The sequence below is a fragment of the Aspergillus luchuensis genome, chromosome 6 (assembly GCF_016861625.1).
Source record: "Aspergillus luchuensis IFO 4308 DNA, chromosome 6, nearly complete sequence".
Classification (NCBI taxonomy): domain Eukaryota; kingdom Fungi; phylum Ascomycota; class Eurotiomycetes; order Eurotiales; family Aspergillaceae; genus Aspergillus; species Aspergillus luchuensis.
Genome location: NC_054854.1, coordinates 2,359,634 through 2,379,021, shown reverse-complemented (window position 1 = coordinate 2,379,021; position 19,388 = coordinate 2,359,634). Strand labels below are relative to the sequence as shown.

Here is a 19,388-nt window from a genome sequence, read left to right as displayed (position 1 = left end):
ATGATTTTGCAGTTCTAAAGGTTTAGAATATGTGAAGTGAGCCCAGAGTAAAAGAAGTGCCGACTGCCATGAACTCAATATCGAAGAAATTCTGAATGATCAGTGAGGTGAGCCGAGAGGGAATTCAGAGGCCCAGGGAACTCTCACAGGTGAGTATTCTCTGAGCCCTAAGCCAAGCCAAGTCACTTATATCCTAAGGATGCAGGACCATCCTGACAGAAGAATAGAACCGGCTTAATAGTAAGTGAATCGGGCTTCAAGAGATGCTTCTAGATACTTAGTTTTTTCTGAGATGAGATTATTACACTCAATCTGTGAACGGTTATTTTGAACCAGAATAAAGTAATAGACAAGGCATGTCACTCACTGAGAGTAGTCAACATGATACATTCATCGAATCAAGCCCAGCAGACTAGGAATACCATCAACATCAGTCTACTATGTAGTCTCCTGATATTCTTAAGCTAGTTAAACAACGCCAAAGACGTTCCCGAGTACAGAAGATCGGGAATCTAGTGCATTTGGTTTACGACTTTCTATGTTTACTTTGCTAGATAGGTGGCAAAAGCATCACCAACAGCTGCTTCCGAAGTTCGGCTTTGGCGTCCAGTAACGCAAGCCTATGGATCATCATCATTGCAAGGGTTCTAAAGCTAGCTTCCTCCCAGAAAGCACATAGCAGACCATCCCTATAAAGGCGCCAAGTCAAAGCTCCCCCCCTTGCATTAACACATGCCACGGAAACAGAAATCTCCTCAAGCGAAAGACAGTACAAGCCAACACACAAAGCAACCTTAGCCGGAACAGAAGCAAAGGCCCAATTCGATTAGAGCCTGGCGAGAAGAAAACGCCGATAAATGCAGGCCAGAACCACACAAAAAAGGTTTTATCATAAATTCGTCTCTCATATGTGATACAATGAACCACCGCGGAGGCATTACCAGATGCAGGTCTCACGGAGATCCTGCCAGCCCCATCTCCGAATCACTGGCCATGACGGAGTTATCCTCCCAGTCTTCTGCAAGAGGAAGTCAGTCGCTGAAATAGACTTGGTTGGAAAAGTAATCACAACTCACCGGATGCTAGCTCTTCCGGGACTTCAGCAATCAGGTCCTCAACAGCTGCAATGGTTTCTGTAGTCTTCCGTTAGTTACAATAACAAACCGAACATGATACTGAAAATAACGTACCCTGGGCTTGCAGAATAGCCTCCTGGTCTTCTTCACTATCACCAAAATACGTGCTTAGGCAATGTTCCACCACAGTGCGGATGGATTCCACTGCTCTGGGATCAACGCCAGAGCCTGGGACATTGACATATGCTTTCCGCAATCGGTTGATGCTCGCGTGTACCAATTTCTTGGCTACTTCGGCCTGACGGGTCTGCCAATCGTCGCCTGCCTCTTCCGCTTCGCCGCTGAATAGGATTTGCCGAAGGACGTCCAGCGTCATGTTGCGAACCCCTCTATCGGGGAAAGTTAGCAAGGGAGGAGCCCACTCTGGGACCATCTCGATGAGATGGTTCAAAAACCAAGCTTCATTGAGTCCAAGCCGATCGTTGCGACTGCCCATGACGCTCGTGAAGAAGACGATATGCTCCCTGCCACCGCTGTCATTGATAGAATCAACCCCCTTGGCGACGAAGTCAATCAGACTGACAATTCTAGCCTCGTCAGGGCCTCGTCGACAGAATATCAAGGTTGCCTCTAGGAATGGCGCGCAAAGACTGGCCGGTGCCAGTCTCAAGCCTTCTTCCAGGGTTCTACAGATTGGATCCATAAGACCAGCATCGGGCTCTGCGTCCACGAAAAGACTAACGATATTCCTGCTTGCCGGTGGACTGCTGTTATGCGTGAGAACTGTTGTCAGAAACGACAACTCTTTGCTCTTCCCCAGCGGCCGGATGAACATGGCCTCCGACATTGTAAGAGTGTACCTGCCGTCTGGCAAGGTTCGTCGTTTATCATCTTGGCTCGGCGGAACAGTGAGGTCAATGCGTGCTATTAGGTAGGCAAGGAGATCCATGAGTCGTTTGTAAGAGAATCGCCTGCCCTTCTCCATGAACTTGATGATGAAAGCGTACTGCCGTCTGAGGCGCTTCGAGTCCTCATGGTCAAGCCAAACGATTTCAAGGCATTTGAGGAGGAACCCATTGTTGAGAATTATACCAGCTTCGTATTGCCCAAAGTTTGCAAGCATCGACAAGAACTCGAAGTAATCATCCCAAGAGCGGCTCGCGGTATGCAGTGTCGACCACATGCTTTCCAAAGTTCGCACCACGTTCTCAAAGCTATTCAAGTATCTCATCTTCCATACTTCCTGCTCGACATCCTCGTCATCTGCACCTTTCTGAAGCCCTTGGAGTTTTGAAAGAGAGCAGATTATGAGCCTTATCGAGTTGCTGCGGACGGCCGGATGGGGACTCCTTAGAACCAAATTGCGGATTGCTGACGGCTTGTTTTCGAACCACTGCATGACTCTATAAGCCGCCATCGGCACCTCGGAAATGACCGTGAAGAGCAGTGTAACAAATGCGTCCAGGCCCAACGGTTCCCTTGACCTCGAAAGTAACTGTTCTAATGTATCCAAGGCAATGAAGATCATAGACTTGTCCAATTTGGCCTTGGTATCACTCCGGGGCCCCTGCTGTTCAAGGATCATGGAAAGCAGATATCGAACGAAGAGAGCGTGGTATGGGTCCATCAGACAGTAGACACGGATGAAGATTTCGTTCTCCATCACAATATGGTTAGCGAGTTCCCTAGGCAAGGACACACCCACAGGGTGTTGAGGCTTTGTTGGTTTGTAGATCGCCTTCTCTGCCTCCATGCTAGAAGCACGTTGATAAAAAAGCATATAGGCGTTCCACACCTTGTTGAACCGGACCTGGCCCATGGCCGAAGACTGCCCGGAGTCGTTATGGCCACCAAAGCACTGGTCAGCGAGTTTTGCTTGGTCAAACCGGCTAACATCAGAATCATTGAACTCGACCCAGGAGCCGCCAGCTCCAGAAGTAGGTCTCTCACGGATGTAAGAGTAGTAGTGGCCAGATTCAGCTGTACCACTGTGAACCAAGACGCCAACGAGTTCAAAAATGTCCTCCTTTACTTCGGCTGTCTGGTCTGAAAGATATTCAACCTTGTACGGGCTCATGTCGATGAAGTCCGGGAACTGGAATTCATCGTTGATCTTGCTTCGCAGCATCGTAACCATGTCAAAGTCAAAGCGCTTTAAATGGAATATTAGATTGTCAGGCACATCTTTCAGGCAGGCCCGCTTAACTGCATCGACGTGGCGTCCACACGATGTGCAAGAATACTTGTTATCTGCGGACACAAAACTGTCAGTGTGGTGTTCGTGTGTTTGACGGTCCAGAGTATCACTTACCTCCCTGCATAATCTCCCCCTCAACGTAGGCTTGCAGACTGTCTTCGAGGCTCGCTTTGTCTTTGATTTCGCATTGAATAGCGGAGAATGGTTCAAGCCGCTCGGAGATATGGGGGCATTCCTTAGACTTGATTTGCTGGACTAGCTGCCCGCCATAGAACGACCGAAATCTTTTCTTGCTCTCGTTATCTGAGATCTGAGCCTCCCATCTGTCAAAAAGAAGATTATAGAACTCGTCAACATCCATCTGAATAGTGACGTCGATGGGTTCGTTGTCATAGGTGCGTATCGTGTCGACAAAAGCCTGTGAGTCCACGCTCTTGCTCCAGGTCTCCTGCATGTGCCCGAACAACTTCTTCGTCTCATATAGCAGCTTCTGAGATCCGTCCGGGTCCTCAAGATCGAGCTGCAGTATGAAGTCACGAAATCCAACGTTCATGAAAAGCTGAGTCAGAAGGGAATTCAAGTAGCAGGTGTTTGAAAGATTTTTGAGCCCTGCATAACCTTCTGGAGACCGGAGCATTTTATACCGGTCGAAGCCCCAAGCGGGAGAATAGGTGTAGTCTGTAGGGCGGAATATCAGTCAGCGATAATACAGATAAGAGGGAAAATGCAGGAGTTCAGACCTAGTGGAATAAGATCCTCAAGACGCTCAACGATTGTGGAGTAGTTGTTCTCATCGAGTCTGCAGAGTTGACATAGTATACTATACAGCTCCTGTCGGGTTTGGGTGTGCATGACAGGAACTTGAGGTACAATGAGATCGGTGGAGGGTGACGAAAGGTCGGGAAAGAGATATTGATCGAACAGGCTCTCGGCGAGATCGCTGCAAAGTCAGTATAGAACAATGGACACAACTGTAGCGAAACTCACAAAGTGTCAACTGTGGTATCGTTAGAACCTGCCAGCTCCAGGCATATTCTCAGGAGACGAGCGAAGCCCAGAATAAGATGGTCTACAGGCTCGCGGCCAACAAACTATAAAATAGGTTAGCGAGTCAGAAATTAGAGTATAAGAGAAGACTGACCTCTTCTGTTTGATGGCGCAGCATGGTTGTGCTCCACTGCTTCAGGTACTGGCTAAATGAAAGGTCATGCGGTGATCTCTCAGCGACGGAGCGGAAAACCAAATTGGCAATTTCGAAAAACTCCTGGCATTGAGCTGCGTTATCGAGCGTCACGGGGAAAGCCTTGTCGAAAGCATTCCAAATCTTTGCAAGGATCTCAATTCGAATGGCATTGTCAGAAGCAGGTGTGTCTTGTGTGCCCTGTGTCTCAGAATCAATTGGCTTCGTCGATTTCCTGAGTAACTTGGAAGGACTACAAGCAACAGCAATATTCTCTGCAATGCCTTTCCGGATGGGCTGGCGATGCTCCTTCAGAAGAAGTGAACAAAGGAGTTCATCAAAGTGCGGTTGTTCCTTGACAGCCTCCCAGAAACCCAGATCCCGAACTGAGCCCTCCGTCAGGACAGCGAACGAGTTACAGATCAACTTAGTAATGCTTGTTTCCGAAGGAGAAGAATTAGGCAGAAGCCGTGCAACTTCCATGAAGTGGAAAAGTCGCTGAACCAATGCCGCTGGATTCGGGACCACCGGCGCTTCACCGGGAATAGCTGGTCGTACCAGAAGCGCATAAAGGAGGCACTCGACCATGTGAGTTGCAACTAAAAGTTTGGGGGGACTATCTTTCAAGCCACCCGCCATCTCAGAACGCGTCAAGGCAGAGACTAAGACGCGGATGCTGTGAGACACATAGTCTTGATTTGGTGATGCCTAACAACGCGACTTGGTTAGCGAAGTACACCACAGAGTCAGCATACCCTTACCTCGAGAGTTTCTTCACGTAACGAAACTGAAAGCGCATTGACCGAGTAAAGGAGACTAAACGGCTTGTCCATAGGGAACATCTCGTCCTCAGTCTTATCCGTCGACTTTACCAACTCCAGAACCCTGTCCTGGGGAGGGAAAACGACGAGAAAATCATATATCTATGAATTAAATCAGTAAAAAGGAATGGCGTCTACCAGAGAGAGAAAGAGAACGGGGTATGCACACCTCACGTGCTAGATGGTCCTCGAGGACAAGCAGGTCGTACAGGTCGTCAAAATGTTTCAGTACCTCAGAATCAACCAGGGTCAGGGACTGGCGTCTACCAGTCATGGCCAGTTCACGACTTTCTGGGTCCCGGCGGATAAGGAGTAGACCCGAGCCGAGTTTTAGATCTCGAATGGTAATGCCAGGCTTCTCAAGGAGATCGATCCTCTGTCCACCAGAGATCGTACTGAATTTGGTGAAACCTGTGACCCGCACGAGGGTCTCTGCGAGCTCCGCAGCGGTTGACAAATCCCCGATGTGCAATGACCGGACTTTAGACTGGGTGCCTCCATTGAACGTTTGGTAGCGGATATCAATTGCATCCCCTTGGATCGGTTTTCCAGGTGAATCGAGAGGCAGGCTTTGTGGCGGACTGTACTGAGGACGACACCGTAGCCCCTGTAGGAATCGGCGAAGGAAAAGTAATGAACGGCTGAATCTGAGCTCCTCCGCCTTGATATTGGTATCGGATGCAACTGCGTCCATGGATGCGTCCTGAATAGTGTCGGAGTTGTCGCGGGATTCCTTCAACCTCGATGCCGCAGACTTGAGCTGGTCCACGCAACGGTCCACCAGAGCAATGTGGGTAGCCTCAACAGCCGATCGTGGAGACCGGTTAATGATGCTATGATCAAGATAAACCCCAATTGCAAAAGTGATCGCGTCCGTTTCAATCGTACCAGGGGGAGCTGTGAGAATAAAGCTCCATATCCGGTCCATTCCCGGTATCGCTACGACCTCGTTCTCGCCGGCAATTGATGGGGGATTGAACCGGACCTCATAATTAATCGTCTGCTTCGCGAACTGAAGAACCTCGGGAAGATAGTCTTCAGCGGGCGAGAGCTCGGGTAGGTAGACTTGAATACAGCGCTCAACGAGTGAATTGGCTTGAGCGCTATACCGGGCAGTTGCGCAAAGCATGTCCCAGAGGGCACGCCTGCCCTGTTGCGCAAGAGATTTTGACATGAAGACTCTACGCCAAAGCAGATCACCGAGATCCGGAGTTATTGAGTCCGGAACCATATCAATGATCCGGGCCAGCATATGGACCCTTGACGAAAATCCAGTCAGAGAAAACGGATCAGTAAAGTCGGTCTGGTTCATGTCCACAGTATGAGCCAACTCCGTGATCACTAAGCGAGTCAGGTCGAACTCCTCGGCAAGCTTGCGAAGTTCCAAGGAATCATTGCTGGGGAGAAGGGCGTTCAGGGCCTGGATGCTGCCCACGGTGAACTGGTTCATCTCAGCGATGTCTTTGAGACATTGCTCATATATCTCCATTTTGTCAACCTCACTTAGGCCGATGTCCATAAAAGATTTCAGCTGGGCTGCTGCGAACTTCTGGAGAAGGGCCTTGTGCTCGACAGGGAAGTCATTGGCACCAGCGCTCTCACGGATCAAACGCACGCACAGACGAAGGGGAATTGCATCCGCATGAATGCGGTGCTGGGTCTCACGGTGACTTCTATCGCTGCATTTCTCTCTCACCTGGTGGAGAAGCTGTTCACAGAAATCTACCATGCGTGCGTCAAAGCGTGCCAACGGAAGATCTAGCAGCTTCGAGCACACGTAGATCAAAGCCGGCGAATTCGAGGTATGCATCTGAAAAGTCTTGCTCAACATGCCCAAGACCTCGGATACGGTTCGAGGATCCGGGCTTTCTGTTACCGTCTCCCATATCGTGTCTGTGTCCGCATCGGTATACGTGGCTGTGACGACGAGAAACCCGACAATGTTTCCGCTTCTGCTAATGAGCTGAGGGTGAGAATCAATTCCCACAATGTACTCAACGATCCGATTTTGTCGCAGGAAGCCCACGAGATAATCAACCACAGGGTGAATGGTGCCTTCAGTATTTCTGTGGATATGTTGCCTCCAGATATGGACGAGTTCTGCCTGCATTGTTTCGACACCAAAAACACGCAGCTCCATTCGTCCATCCATAATGTGTTTCTTCAGGACGCCAAACTTCCAACCATAGAAAATGATAGAGGAACGGTCCTCAGGGGTTACATCTTCTGAAAGCTCTATTGCGAGATCCTCCGCGATTTGTGAAGCAAGCTCTAGATCACGATTGCATAGCGTGGTATAGGAGAAAGCAATGTGGCGTAGCATGGAGTCGCTTGTCTCACTCGATACCCAAGGAGACTTCTTGGTTATGTGAAACTGGTATTTCTCATCTGCGGCGCGGATCAGTGGGTAAGCACGCCTCATAGTGCGAGAGCAAATGGAGGAATTTATTAAAGCATCATCGGCGTGATACCTGCGCCGTTCGTTCCCTGACTCTATCAGGTTATGCACGATATTAACTATCGCAATCAGAGACGTTGAAAGTTGAGACCAGCGGGTAATCAGATTCAGAATGCAGGCCGCATGGTCGGACAAGTGTTGAATGATATCTAAAGCAGCAGCAATCTGGTCGTTCGTACGAGCGACCAGATTCGCCACGTCCGATCCATGTATATTCTCCATGGTGCGGAAAAACGGAATATTGCCTAGCTGCAGAATCCAACCCAGTGACACCAGGTAGGGTTTCGATAAGGGGTCTGATATCTGGGCCTCGGCATCATCCACAGCCTGGGTCAAGAGGATGGTATCTAGGTCAATGACATGAACAGCCAAATGAGCGAAATCAAGGAAGAACTCTTCTAGACAAGCCCATACCCCCCGCCCCTCATCCGGCAGGAGCTCCACGCTAAGAATATGTTAGTACTTGGGCTTTGCGGGGTTGATCGGCAAACTCGATAGAGTTTCTCCAAGGCCAAAAACACGTAGAAGTCACTCACACTCTGCGCAACAAGCTATCCACAACGCTGGGTAGCTCCTCCCAGAAGTCCCGGTCCTCCGCCAAAACTTCATGGGTCAACTGATCTAGATTGTTTGCGACGTCATCGAACCAAGCTTTCACGGCAACAAAGACCGGGGTATCATGTTGGGAGCCTATAAAATAACAGTCAGAATCGACACGGCAAACGCCAGGGTAAGGCAATCGAAGAAGCGCTTTACCTTTCTCAATCATCGTACATATCTCCTCCAGATTTTCCCGCGTCTCATTTCCCATGAACAGTCTGGGGAACGTCTCCACCAGCGGCGGCTGGTCATGCAGCTGCACTACCTCTGGGGTTTCCGGTTCGCGCATCGCCTCGCCCAACGACTTCCAACTGGAGGTATTCGGGTCCTGATCCATATCTTCCAGGTCCGCCACCTCTATCTCCGGGCTCTGTGTGGGTGATGATGATAGCGATATGGCGGTGGAAGCGTCGAGGCCGGTCCCGCCTGCTGCGGACTGAGTGGGAAGATCACGGCTTGGATGCTCGACCGGGGAGTCACCAGGCTCAGACGCCATGTTGTCGTTGGGCACAGGAGACTTCAGCTTTATGACCACTCGGCTGGCCGGGCGAGAGGAGGGAGAAGCGTCCTGGCCCGTTGTGGCAGGAGCATCCGGGATGTCGTTGGGGAATCGAGTAGCGGCGGTTTCGTCGGGAATGGACCTAGACTCGCAGGTACCACTCCCACTGTCAAGACGAGGGCGTTTCCGGGTGGATTGAGGATCCGACTCTTCCATGGGATGACCGAGGGGACGCGTCGAATCAATCGAGGAGGTTGTTTCAGGCGGGGTGCTAGAGCTCTCTAGCGGGGCAGCTGCCATGACATTTTCTTAGCCCGGCCGATGGGGGACGCGACAAGACTGTGAATGGAGAGGGGGGAAGGATTGAATCTAATTTAGCTCTAGGGGCGATTGATAAGAAAGAAAAATGACGGCAGACCGAGCGCCCGCACACAAGAAAGGGAGGTGAAATGTGTGGGAGAAAGAGAAGCAAGTCGGGTTGCGGATAAGAACAATGCGGGAAAAGGAAAGCCAGCTGAGAGGGGTGAGTGGAAGAGGCAGCGATCGGAGAAGTGATAGCTGTTCGGACACCCAAGGAGGAACTGAAGTAGAGAGAGTGTGTGAGGGCAGGTCGATGACCGACCGAAGCTGAATAAACAGCTACTAGCTGGAGAGGGATAGAGGGATGGGTGAACAACTGGTTCAAGTAAAATGCGACAGTGAAGAATTGAGATGGAAGATGAGCAGAGCAGCAGAAGAACTAACTAACTGAAAGGTCCAGCTCTGACGTTGCGGTGGAGCAACGGATTGGCGGGTGTTCCAGGGCGAATCGGGGATCGGCCTGGAAAGTGGTTGGATGGTTGAAATGATGGATAACGATTGGAACTTTTTTTTACTTTCCAATTATCTATCGCTCTTTGATTCAATCGACCTATTTATCATTTTTCTGGTTTGTTCTGCTGATAAAATATCTTCAATCTCTGGAATTATCTTTTCCATCTACAATACGGGAGACTCCGTCCATCAATTACTACAACTCCATGATACATCCCTTTTGATTTTCACCTGCAGCGCTAAAAGATAGTCACTAACTCTGGTTGGTGGGGGGAAAAGCCAGGATCACATCTGCCTAGTATTAGGGGAAACTATAGTCGCTACTGTTACCTGGAAGCTTCCTCAATCCGGTTCGCTGAATTAATTAATTGTGCTACCAATTCTCGTATGTATGCGTAGTAATGATTCCCCTCGTTTCTCACGCATGGAGTAAGAATGGACACGGTCTGGACTGCCAACAAAGCGAAGATCAATCTCACCTTGAACTGAATACTGGACAAAAAGGATCAAATTAACACTCAAAAAAAATCACACTGAAATCCATCGGTGCCATTGGGCCCAGAATAAATAAAGACGCATGAGGAGCAGCCGCCCATCTCAATATGCTTTCTCTTGGTTAAGAATTCCACCCAAGCGCCCTGTGTTACCGTTGGCTGGTACTTCTGTCATCCGCGGAAAGACAATCACTACGTCAAAGTGTTCCTATCGGACATTTGTTTCATTTCGTGCATGCCTCAGTTTTTAGCCATGGCTTTCCCTGGCCATTTATTTTCCCATTGTCCCCACCAGCCAGCCCTAGGAGAAATTCTCCAAGTAGGAGGAAATATTCGGGGGATCCAGTTGGGTGGTATGGCTTGAATGTATGCATTGTATGTCATCTCAGCTTACAGCGGAAGATAGTACTTGCTTAGTAGTTAGTCCAGAAGTACCCAACGAGGTACCTGTATAGTTAGTTAGTAGTAGCTTTTACCTGGCTGCCAGCTGTACTTAGGATAGGCAGGGGAAGCTGCAGGGGCACATCATGATCGCATTCCTCCCCGCCGCTTAGGCGAGCCAACCTCCATCTGCCTCCATCTGCCCTACTCCAAACCCAGCTAGAGCCCCTCTCGTGCCCTGGAGCTTATTTGCCCCCATCTCCACTTGAAGCTTTCCAGCTCATTTCCTAGCGTGGGGTTATCTCCCATCACGCCCAGCAAACCAACCCGTTATTGACAATTAGTGCGTTCCGACTCGCGCACCGTTGTCAAGTGTCATCCCCCATTCTGCTGGTGTCCAGGGTCTTGTTTTTCGTCCCCACTGCGCTGTCGATCATGGTGAATTGACCACCCCCCAACCCTGTGCGTCGGGGAACCAGAGAAGAATGCTTGTGTGACTTGTACCGAGTCGGCAGATTCCTTTTTATGATATATCTAATTATATACAATCATTGGGTAACCTCAGTGTTTAAGCACACAATTAACTGCCACCGACACATGAACCTCTATTCAGATGAATCACTGCGAGAGCATCAAACAAATACCATGATCCAGTTACTCCTTCATCGAGGTTTCAATCTTGCGAATCACTCTCGCTGGGTTTCCCACAGCCAGATGAAACGCAGGAACATCCTAACATGGCAACCATACTTATCAGCAAAGACCATTTTTGACCCTCACACAAGATCCCAGGAATGGTAAGCAGTCTCGAACGTACCTTGGTCACCACACTTCCAGCTCCAATAACCGCGCCTTTTCCGATCGTCACTCCCGGCAACACAGTCACATTCCCTGCGAGCCAGCAATCCTCACCAATATGGATTTCTTTCCCCGACTCTGGACCTTCCGTTCCGTTGCGCACGGCTGGATCAAGAGGGTGCGTGCCGCTATAAAGACTAACCTTGGGACCCAACAAGGTGCGCGCCCCAATCGTCACCAAGCAGGTGTCGATAATGACACAGTCAAAATTGATGAAAGCGCCTTCTCCCACTTTCACGTTGTACCCGTAGTCCATGCGAATGGGAGGCTCGATCCAAGGATGCTTCTCTAAGAGCTTGTCATCCTCGGCGGGATCCTGACTGGCAGGCGGGAGAGGGGTGGTATCACCCACAATGCTGTTCCTGTCAGCCCGGTTGTATCCGCCATGCCGTGGAAGACTGTTCCATCCGCGTGGAGCCTGCCGTGGTTGTATTCCGGCGTGGGGACATCGATCTGATTGTGTTCACTTACTCCTTCCACAACTCCAGGGACCGTCGACGGGACACGTCGCCCGCATTGTTGAAACGGCGACAGGCACTGGCGCAACGCGCTCGATCCGCTGTGAGATCGGAGACGAACGCATGATACAGCTCGCCGCGGCGCATGCGTTCTCGATTCTCTTGCAGATCCATGGTTGTATTTCGAATGGGACAGCCGGAGAGAGATTCCTTTGTTGCGTTATCAAGGCGGGGTGAATCCGGAGTTTAGTCCGAGCACAGCACTGCGGGCCGTCAAGTGGATGAGGAATCTTAGTAGACTCCTACTATTCTGATTACACTTGCCTAGCATGGATGGGAAATATATAGCCATTAATATATACAAAGCACTTGATATAATACATATAGTGGTTATGACTGCAAGCTGTCTGGAAATAACTCAAGTTACTCTCCGCATCGCTAGCTATAATTGTCACTCTGCAAAAGCACAACTCTCTAATACCTAGTATAACAAACAATCCCTCCAATCCAGATGACAATCTCTCCAGTCTATCATCTATCAACTTTCCCCATACAAACTTCATAAGACACATCAACTATCTCCTCTAGAATAAGTCAACTTTTCCTCGCGCGCAGCGACCCATCACATTACCACAAGTACAAAGTACCCACAACCCACCAATCAGAAGCCCATCCGCCGGAGCTCCTCCGCATTGGATCGCAATTAATATTGTTCTCCAAAAACTCCCGCGATTGTTCAACAACTCCATATAAACACCATCCAACGCCCTCTTCAGCATGACAATCCCTTGACAACACCAGAAATATCAGCCTCCACTACACCTACCAACAACTACCACAACACCAGCACCAACAATGTCCCACTCCCCTCCCTCCCCCTCCCCCTCTCCCTCCCGATCCCCATCACCACCATTCCGCCCATACCGACCACCACCACCACCCACCACCAACAACCACACAACAACGACAACGACAACAGACACCTCCATCCTCCCGCACGGCCCAAAATCCCTCTCCAGCATCTCCCTCCACGCCTACCTTCTGGGCATCCTCCTCGGCCTAACCAGCACGCTAACCCTCCTCCCCCTCCTCTACGGCGACCCCCTATACACCCCCCTCTGGCGCATCCCCTTCTTCCTCTCCTCGCTCTCCCTCTTCCACTTCCTCGAATACTACACCACAGCCGCATACAACACCCACTTCGCCACCGTCTCCGCCTACCTCCTCACCTCCAACGGCTGGACCTACCACATCGCCCACGGCTCCGCCATCCTCGAATGTCTCCTCACGCACACCTACTTCACCGCCCGTCCGGTGCCGCTATACCTCCCCCCCTCGCTCACAACCTACCAAGTAGCCGTTGGCCTGTTCCTGATGGTGTTGGGCCAGACGATCCGCAGCGTGGCCATGGCGCAAGCCGGCAGTAACTTCAATCATACGGTGCAGGTTACCCGTCGGGAGGGACATGTGCTTGTCACGGGGGGCGTGTATTCTGTCCTCAGACATCCGAGTTACTTTGGCTTCTTTTGGTGGGGGTTGGGGACCCAGTTGGTTCTTGGGAATGGGGTGTGCTTTTTGGCGTATGCGGTTGTTTTGTGGAGGTTTTTCAGTGGGAGGATTTGGAGTAAGTTTGATCCCTCCTCCCCTTTTCCTGTTTTTATGGCTTGTGGGTGTGTGCTAACGGTGGTTCTTGATAGGGGAGGAGAAGTTCTTGGTTGCGTTCTTCGGGGAGGAGTATGAAAGGTATAGGAAGAGGAGTTGGGTGGGGATTCCGGGGATTCATTGATTGGTGGTGCTTTATATTGGTAGTATCTTTCAGACTATACATATAATATTCTTCTGGGTGGAGTTGGTAAAGATGGGGGGGATTGTATGATTTTGATTTGGATGGTAATATATAAGGAATAAAAAAGAAAAGTGGATTTCATCGCTAAATAGCAAAAGGTATCAATGCTCCATGAACGCCGTGGCTATCGTGACCCCATGCTGTGTAAAATCACACCCTTATATACAACCCCATATACAACAAGGGAAGAAGTTAAAGCTTACTCTCCCTCGCCACCGCCCCAAGAGCACCACTCATATACGCCCCCTGTCCCTGCCCCTGCCCCTCAGCTTCATCCTGCCTATGCTCCGCATCGGCCCCGAATTCATCCCCATACAGAACAAGCTCCCTGCCACCACGCGTACTCCACCATGTGACACAGAAATGCGCCCGTTCGACATCCATCTCGCCGCTACTCAGCGCCTCCCAGAACCGTTCCACGCATTGCTTATGCATATCTGGTGTCTTGATGCTGTTAAGTAATTGCGCTGTGAGAGGAAGCCATTCCTCGAGGTCTTCCACGCGGAGGAAACAGAGACTGTCGATGAGCGCGAGGGTCAGCGCTGCTTGTTCCGACACGGGCGGGGATTTGCCGAGATCGGGACCCTCCACTTGAGTTGACGATGGTTGGGGGAGGAGTTGGTCGGATGCGTGGAGGGCTCGGTCGTAGAGGACTTCGAGGAGGATTGATGGGAGGAGGCGTTGCGTGTTGGCGATTGGGGAGGGCGGTGCTGTGACTTGGATGACGGTCTTGAAGGCTAGACGGAACTGTCGCGCGGAGAGGTTTTCGGGGAATACCTGCAATGGATTATTAGTTTGAGGAATATAGAGGTAATGTGAAGGTAGCTTACAGCAAATAGGTTGTCGATGTAGAATGGGAGATGCTTGGCTGCTACGGCGGCGTTGTTCGGGATGGCAAACACGGCTAGGACCGTGCTGTGGGCGGCTTCGAAGATCTCCAGGAGATGGTTATTTCCGCCGGCTGGGAGGTAGGGAACGGCTGCTGCAACGAGAAGCTCTTCGCTGCATGCAGGAGATAGTAAGGGAGTGAAGAGTTCCGACGTGTTGAGGAAGAACAGGTCCAGACACCGCTCAATAGGATGGTCGGGGATCTGGCCGAGCTCACTGGGTTTGATGCTTCTCAGGAAGTTCTCGGCCAGATCAGGGTAGTGTGATAGAATATCCACAGCTGTCAAGGTGACAAACATGTGCTGCGAAGAAGCGTTCTGGCCCATGCGGGATGATATGAAGTAGAGATTTCGCAGTATGTGAAGCACCTGCATGGATATGAACGGAGCACTGCGGTGAGCAGCCAGCACAGGGTCATTGATCACTCTTCCCAGAACAGCCCGGAGAACAATGACAATAGAATACAGGCAATTACGGAGCAGTCTCCAAAGTCCCGGGATGGTGGTCCTCAAGGACTCAGCGTCGAGGAACTCCGCCTCCTCGGACTTGTCGACCTCCGACAACTTGTTCAACCGCCACTGCACCATGAGCGTACGCACAAAGTCCGTGGTGTGGTCCAAGGTTTGCGCAACCAGACCAGAATCTTTTGCGTTCTCTGCTGCATGTGCCATGAGCCGGGAGAGCGGTCCTAGGGCAGACACGAGGGGACTAGACGAGATAGCTGTCACACGAGCAAACGTGTCAGACTGCGCCAACCACTGGAATTGCTTGCCAGGAGCTTCCACAATATCCTTGTCCACAGTGCCCAGGAAGTATCCTCCCTCCAGGCCTTCGGGTGATGCATAGGTCGCGTTGACCATGACAGGTAGCAAGACGTCGAAGTCAAGCCTGCTCCTTTCCGAGTCCGACAGCAGTTCAAAGGTGTAGTTGAGGACCATCGTGACACAACGACCGTCAACCTCATTCCGGGGATCCAGCTCCTCAAGCGCAAGCTGTGAAGCCGTCACAAGCGCTCTCTCCAGCTTCCGCCGAACGTGCCACGGCAACCCCTGTCTGTTCTGTCCCTCGAAACCCAGCAGTAGCCCCCCAATCAAGATTGTGTGTCTCCATCGCGGCGACTTTTCATCCGCTCCATTGATGACAGCTTTGACCCAGTCCTCACGTTCGATCTTTCTGGCATTTGTGTAGGGCGTTCTCGAATCGTCCGAAGCTTCGCTTTGTACTATCGCGATGGCGGCTGTGTTAAATATGCTGAGGATCTTGCGACACGTGAGAAGATCGACAGGACGGTCCCAAATGGCTGGAGTTGCTAGCAGCTGTGACGCGAGCAGAGTAATATTCAGAGGGTTTCCAAGGACGGTCAAAAGGCTGGTCGCCGTGGGAAGCAAACTAGCGAAGTCGGTCAGTTGCGTCCGCGCAGCCGAGGTGCGGAGAGGGGGAGGCTATCATACGTGAAGACATCCTGAAGGTCAGATGAGAATTGAAGCGATCTCAGAAGAGCACCCAAAGAGCGTTCAGTCGCCATGATGTCAAAGGGGCGTCAATGGTTCAACCAGTAAAGTGGACATTAGACACAACCCAAGTGAGACTGACAGAGAGGTATGGGGAGATAACGGAAACCAGCTGCTTCCAGTTGCCGCGGAGAACCCCAGATCACCTGCCGAGGTTCGTCGTGCCGGGAGCAAACAGTGCAAACCACGAGCTCCTCCGTTCCGAGCGGATCTTATCTGCTTCGCGACCCTTTCTGGCCTCCGTGGTATATGTCCGCATCAGTGGCTGTCGGCCGATTTACCAGGTCGTGCTCATCTTATGACTCTTAATTAGTCCCTGTGGCAGGCCAGGTAGCCTTTTTGCATTCCAATGGCCGACAACCGGGTTCCGATCAACTATCAAACGCCTCCTTTTCCGTCCCTCTATGAGCTCTTCCCAACGAAGAGTACGGGTGCATACTACCTCTACTACAACAAGGACATTTGGCGTTTTACTCTGTACTGGACCTTGATCTTCTATGGCGCAAGCCATCTGCTGGTCGCGGCATGGGCTGTGGCCATGCAATGCAGAAGCTGGAAAGCATGTCTTGCGGTTCCCTTAGTATACATGGTCATAGGTGGATTGGAGGCGCTTTTAGCGGGGAGCATAATTGGCCTCGTGTGAGTCCTCTTGATGCTACGTTCTATACTACTCGCAGTGATCTGACTATTTGATAGTTTAGGTGCAGTTTATGAAGCGGGTAATTTCAGAATGTCGACCTGGATCCCCCTTTTGTGGGGTGGTATCAATGTGTTGGTCCTCATTCTATCTAGTTTCCCTATCCCAGGAGGACTATGACGAAGACGAATCGGGATGCCTTCATGGCCACATCTTATTTTCCCTTACCTGCGGTGTCGATAACAGGTACCCACGGACAGCATGATCGTCTTATTATGGTCGAGAGCGCAGATCCTCGTCGAAACCAACTATAATACATACATTATGTTCGCTGAAAGTTATTGAGGCCACGCCAGCAACCGAGCGACCTGGCAATGCGCCATCTATACGGGCCAACCGAGTTTTTGAGCACTAGATGCCGCAGCTGGAATCATCTTCCATATCCGTGATCGGGCGTACTGCTCCCTTGCAGGCCGGGAAGTCCCCCGGGCATGCCAGGAAAGTTTGGCGGCGGGAAGTTCTGGGGCAGCGATATTCCTTGGGAAAGAAGCTGCTTCTGCAGTTCCGCCAAGTCAACGTTCACCGGAGGTGTCCCCGACATAGCAGGGTGCATGGGAAACCCTGGCAATCCAGTCGTAGGAGGGAAGTTGTTCGGCTGAGGGGGCGGTTGGCTCGACAAAAGAGCTGCTAAACGCCCAGGATCCATCTGTGGCATAGAATTGGAAAACCCCGGCTGGGGCGGGGGCTGGGGAGCCCCAATCCCGGGCAGTATCGAACCCATCCCGTCTGGCTGTGGTGCGGCGCCAGGTGGTGCGAATTGAATTCCAGGAAGAGACGATATACCGGCCGGTTTCTTCTGGTCGACCAAGCTCTCCGCCTCATCTTGAAGTTCTTGTTCCTCCTCTTCACGCATCTGCCGCCGTCCGAAGCCCCTGCTCCATGTACCCTGAGCTTCCGCCGCTTCTTCTCCGATATGGAACCTGTCCTTCATGTAACTAGTCTCCCCGGGTCTGGCACGGGACCAGAACCGTGTGAAATTATCTTTAGATCCGGATGCAAGAATGTGACCAAGAGGATGCCAATCGAGGGACCAGATGGTGGCACCATGCGCATATTGTACCTTGTGGGCAGGGTATATCACCTGCGCCGGCGTGTTAGCCGGGTCGTTGCTGTCATATGGCGCAATTGTAGGGATCTGCCCGGAGGGCAAATTAGGTTCATCAAGTAAATAGTGATATAGAGATCCATCCTCACTACCAGTAGATATGAGAGAGCTGTGGATCGGGTGCCATGTAAGAGAGGAGACGGGCTTCTCATGGCCTCGGAGGATACAAATATCTCGCATCATGCGCAAGTCGAAGACTCTCGCCGTTTGATCCCGAGACGATGTAGCTAGAAGGTTATTGTTTACGCGGGAGAACCTCGTCGCTGTGACAGTATTCTTGTGGCTATGAAGCGTTGTTAAGCATCTTGCTGTGCGCGGATCCCAGAACTTGACTTGGTGGTCTTTGGACCCAGACACAAGCAAACCTTTGGTGGGATGCCAGTCGCAGGATTTAACATCCCAATTGTGACCGGTAAGAACGGTATCGCAAGTTCTCGCAGTGAAATCGAAAATCTTCAGTGTTGTGTCGTCGGATGCGGAGAGGAATTTAGTATCACTGGGTGACCAAGCTAAATCGCGAACAGCATCGTGATGTGCGTCATCGATCGTCTCAACGTTGTTGAAGTTAGGTCGCCAATACTTCACGTCACCCTTCTGTCCTCCGGATATCAACCAGTCATGACTGTGAGACCAAGCTAAGGAGGTGACACCAGCTTGCAGCTGGTCGTAATGTGCCTATTCAACCATCAGCAACAAATCGTCGGCCAGCAGATAATCGCAATCAAACAACACGCACATCCATGACTGTTTCGAAGTTGAAGGCAGTTCCATTCCAGAGCATGAACTCGCCCGTATGGCCTCCCGTCAGCAGGCGCCTTCCTTCCGGTGTCCATCGTACGACAGTGATCGGTTTCTTCGATTTTCCGATTGACTGATGTAAATGCCGCACCGGGATAGTGTCCGCTGGAGAATGAACTCGGGCAAGAGGTGGGAGCATCTAACAAAGGAAATTCCGCTCGTGTCAGTTGAGGACTTGTATCAGAATGTGCGCGGGCGTCTGTCGCACTTACATCCACAACATAGCTTGCACTAGGCCTTTCCACCTCAATCTGATGACCACCCTTATAGCGAGGTTTCCGTGTGCGTATCCATTGTACCATCGATGACCCATAGTCCGTCACGAGTCCTACAATTGACGGTTAACTTCGCCAAACGAAAAACGAAGGGAGAGGGGTAAACAAATGTGAACGCATCGGGACAAAGGATCGTATAACACGTACTCGGTCGTCGCGGCCCAGCAATTCCCCCTTCGTAGGATTTCGGAGGCCTCCCGAATGGCTGGGCATCATTCCCAGGGTCGTCGTAAAAAGCCATTGCGACAAAGCGCACTGCCGAACGCAGGTAGTAGGTTTACAAGTAAGAAAGAAAGGATGACGGAGGAAGCGGAGAGACAGTCGCTAGCATGACAGGGGAGGCAAACGGGAGAAAGCAATGACAGCTAGCCGATGCTCAACCTGGTGGTAAGATCCCCAGCTAGAGCCAATCGACCATGTCGTGCATGCAGCA

At 51.1% G+C, this 19,388-nt stretch overlaps 6 protein-coding genes across 6 annotated transcripts; 2 read left to right on the top strand and 4 right to left on the bottom strand.

The window, feature by feature from the left end:
- Positions 1-953: 953 nt before the first annotated feature.
- AKAW2_60788S (putative ubiquitin C-terminal hydrolase) lies at positions 954-9,131 on the bottom strand (the record flags this gene model as incomplete). Its single annotated transcript, XM_041692952.1, has 11 exons — positions 954-1,018; positions 1,077-1,133; positions 1,191-3,326; positions 3,388-3,951; positions 4,014-4,213; positions 4,261-4,364; positions 4,415-5,161; positions 5,215-5,376; positions 5,444-8,177; positions 8,269-8,422; positions 8,489-9,131. 11 exons carry the CDS (start codon positions 9,129-9,131, stop codon positions 954-956), a joined length of 7,566 nt encoding a protein of 2,521 aa, XP_041546286.1.
- Positions 9,132-11,173: 2,042 nt separating this feature from the next.
- On the bottom strand, positions 11,174-12,009 carry AKAW2_60787S (sugar O-acetyltransferase; the record flags this gene model as incomplete). The annotated part of the gene is made up of 3 exons (XM_041692951.1): positions 11,174-11,251; positions 11,337-11,733; positions 11,849-12,009. The coding sequence occupies 3 exons, from the start codon at positions 12,007-12,009 to the stop codon at positions 11,174-11,176; spliced, it is 636 nt and encodes a 211-aa protein (XP_041546285.1).
- Positions 12,010-12,690: 681 nt separating this feature from the next.
- AKAW2_60786A (protein-S-isoprenylcysteine carboxyl O-methyltransferase) lies at positions 12,691-13,621 on the top strand (the record flags this gene model as incomplete). Its single annotated transcript, XM_041692950.1, has 2 exons — positions 12,691-13,459; positions 13,533-13,621. 2 exons carry the CDS (start codon positions 12,691-12,693, stop codon positions 13,619-13,621), a joined length of 858 nt encoding a protein of 285 aa, XP_041546284.1.
- Positions 13,622-13,873: 252 nt separating this feature from the next.
- pex8 (putative peroxisomal membrane protein Pex17) lies at positions 13,874-15,507 on the bottom strand (the record flags this gene model as incomplete). The annotated part of the gene is made up of 2 exons (XM_041692949.1): positions 13,874-14,458; positions 14,512-15,507. The coding sequence occupies 2 exons, from the start codon at positions 15,505-15,507 to the stop codon at positions 13,874-13,876; spliced, it is 1,581 nt and encodes a 526-aa protein (XP_041546283.1).
- Positions 15,508-16,429: 922 nt separating this feature from the next.
- Positions 16,430-16,897, top strand: AKAW2_60784A (uncharacterized protein; the record flags this gene model as incomplete). The annotated part of the gene is made up of 2 exons (XM_041692948.1): positions 16,430-16,719; positions 16,777-16,897. The coding sequence occupies 2 exons, from the start codon at positions 16,430-16,432 to the stop codon at positions 16,895-16,897; spliced, it is 411 nt and encodes a 136-aa protein (XP_041546282.1).
- A 250-nt stretch (positions 16,898-17,147) lies between these two features.
- Positions 17,148-19,196, bottom strand: PFS2 (WD40 repeat domain-containing protein; the record flags this gene model as incomplete). The annotated part of the gene is made up of 4 exons (XM_041692947.1): positions 17,148-18,557; positions 18,619-18,819; positions 18,893-19,008; positions 19,103-19,196. The coding sequence occupies 4 exons, from the start codon at positions 19,194-19,196 to the stop codon at positions 17,148-17,150; spliced, it is 1,821 nt and encodes a 606-aa protein (XP_041546281.1).
- Between the last annotated feature and the right edge of the window lie 192 nt (positions 19,197-19,388).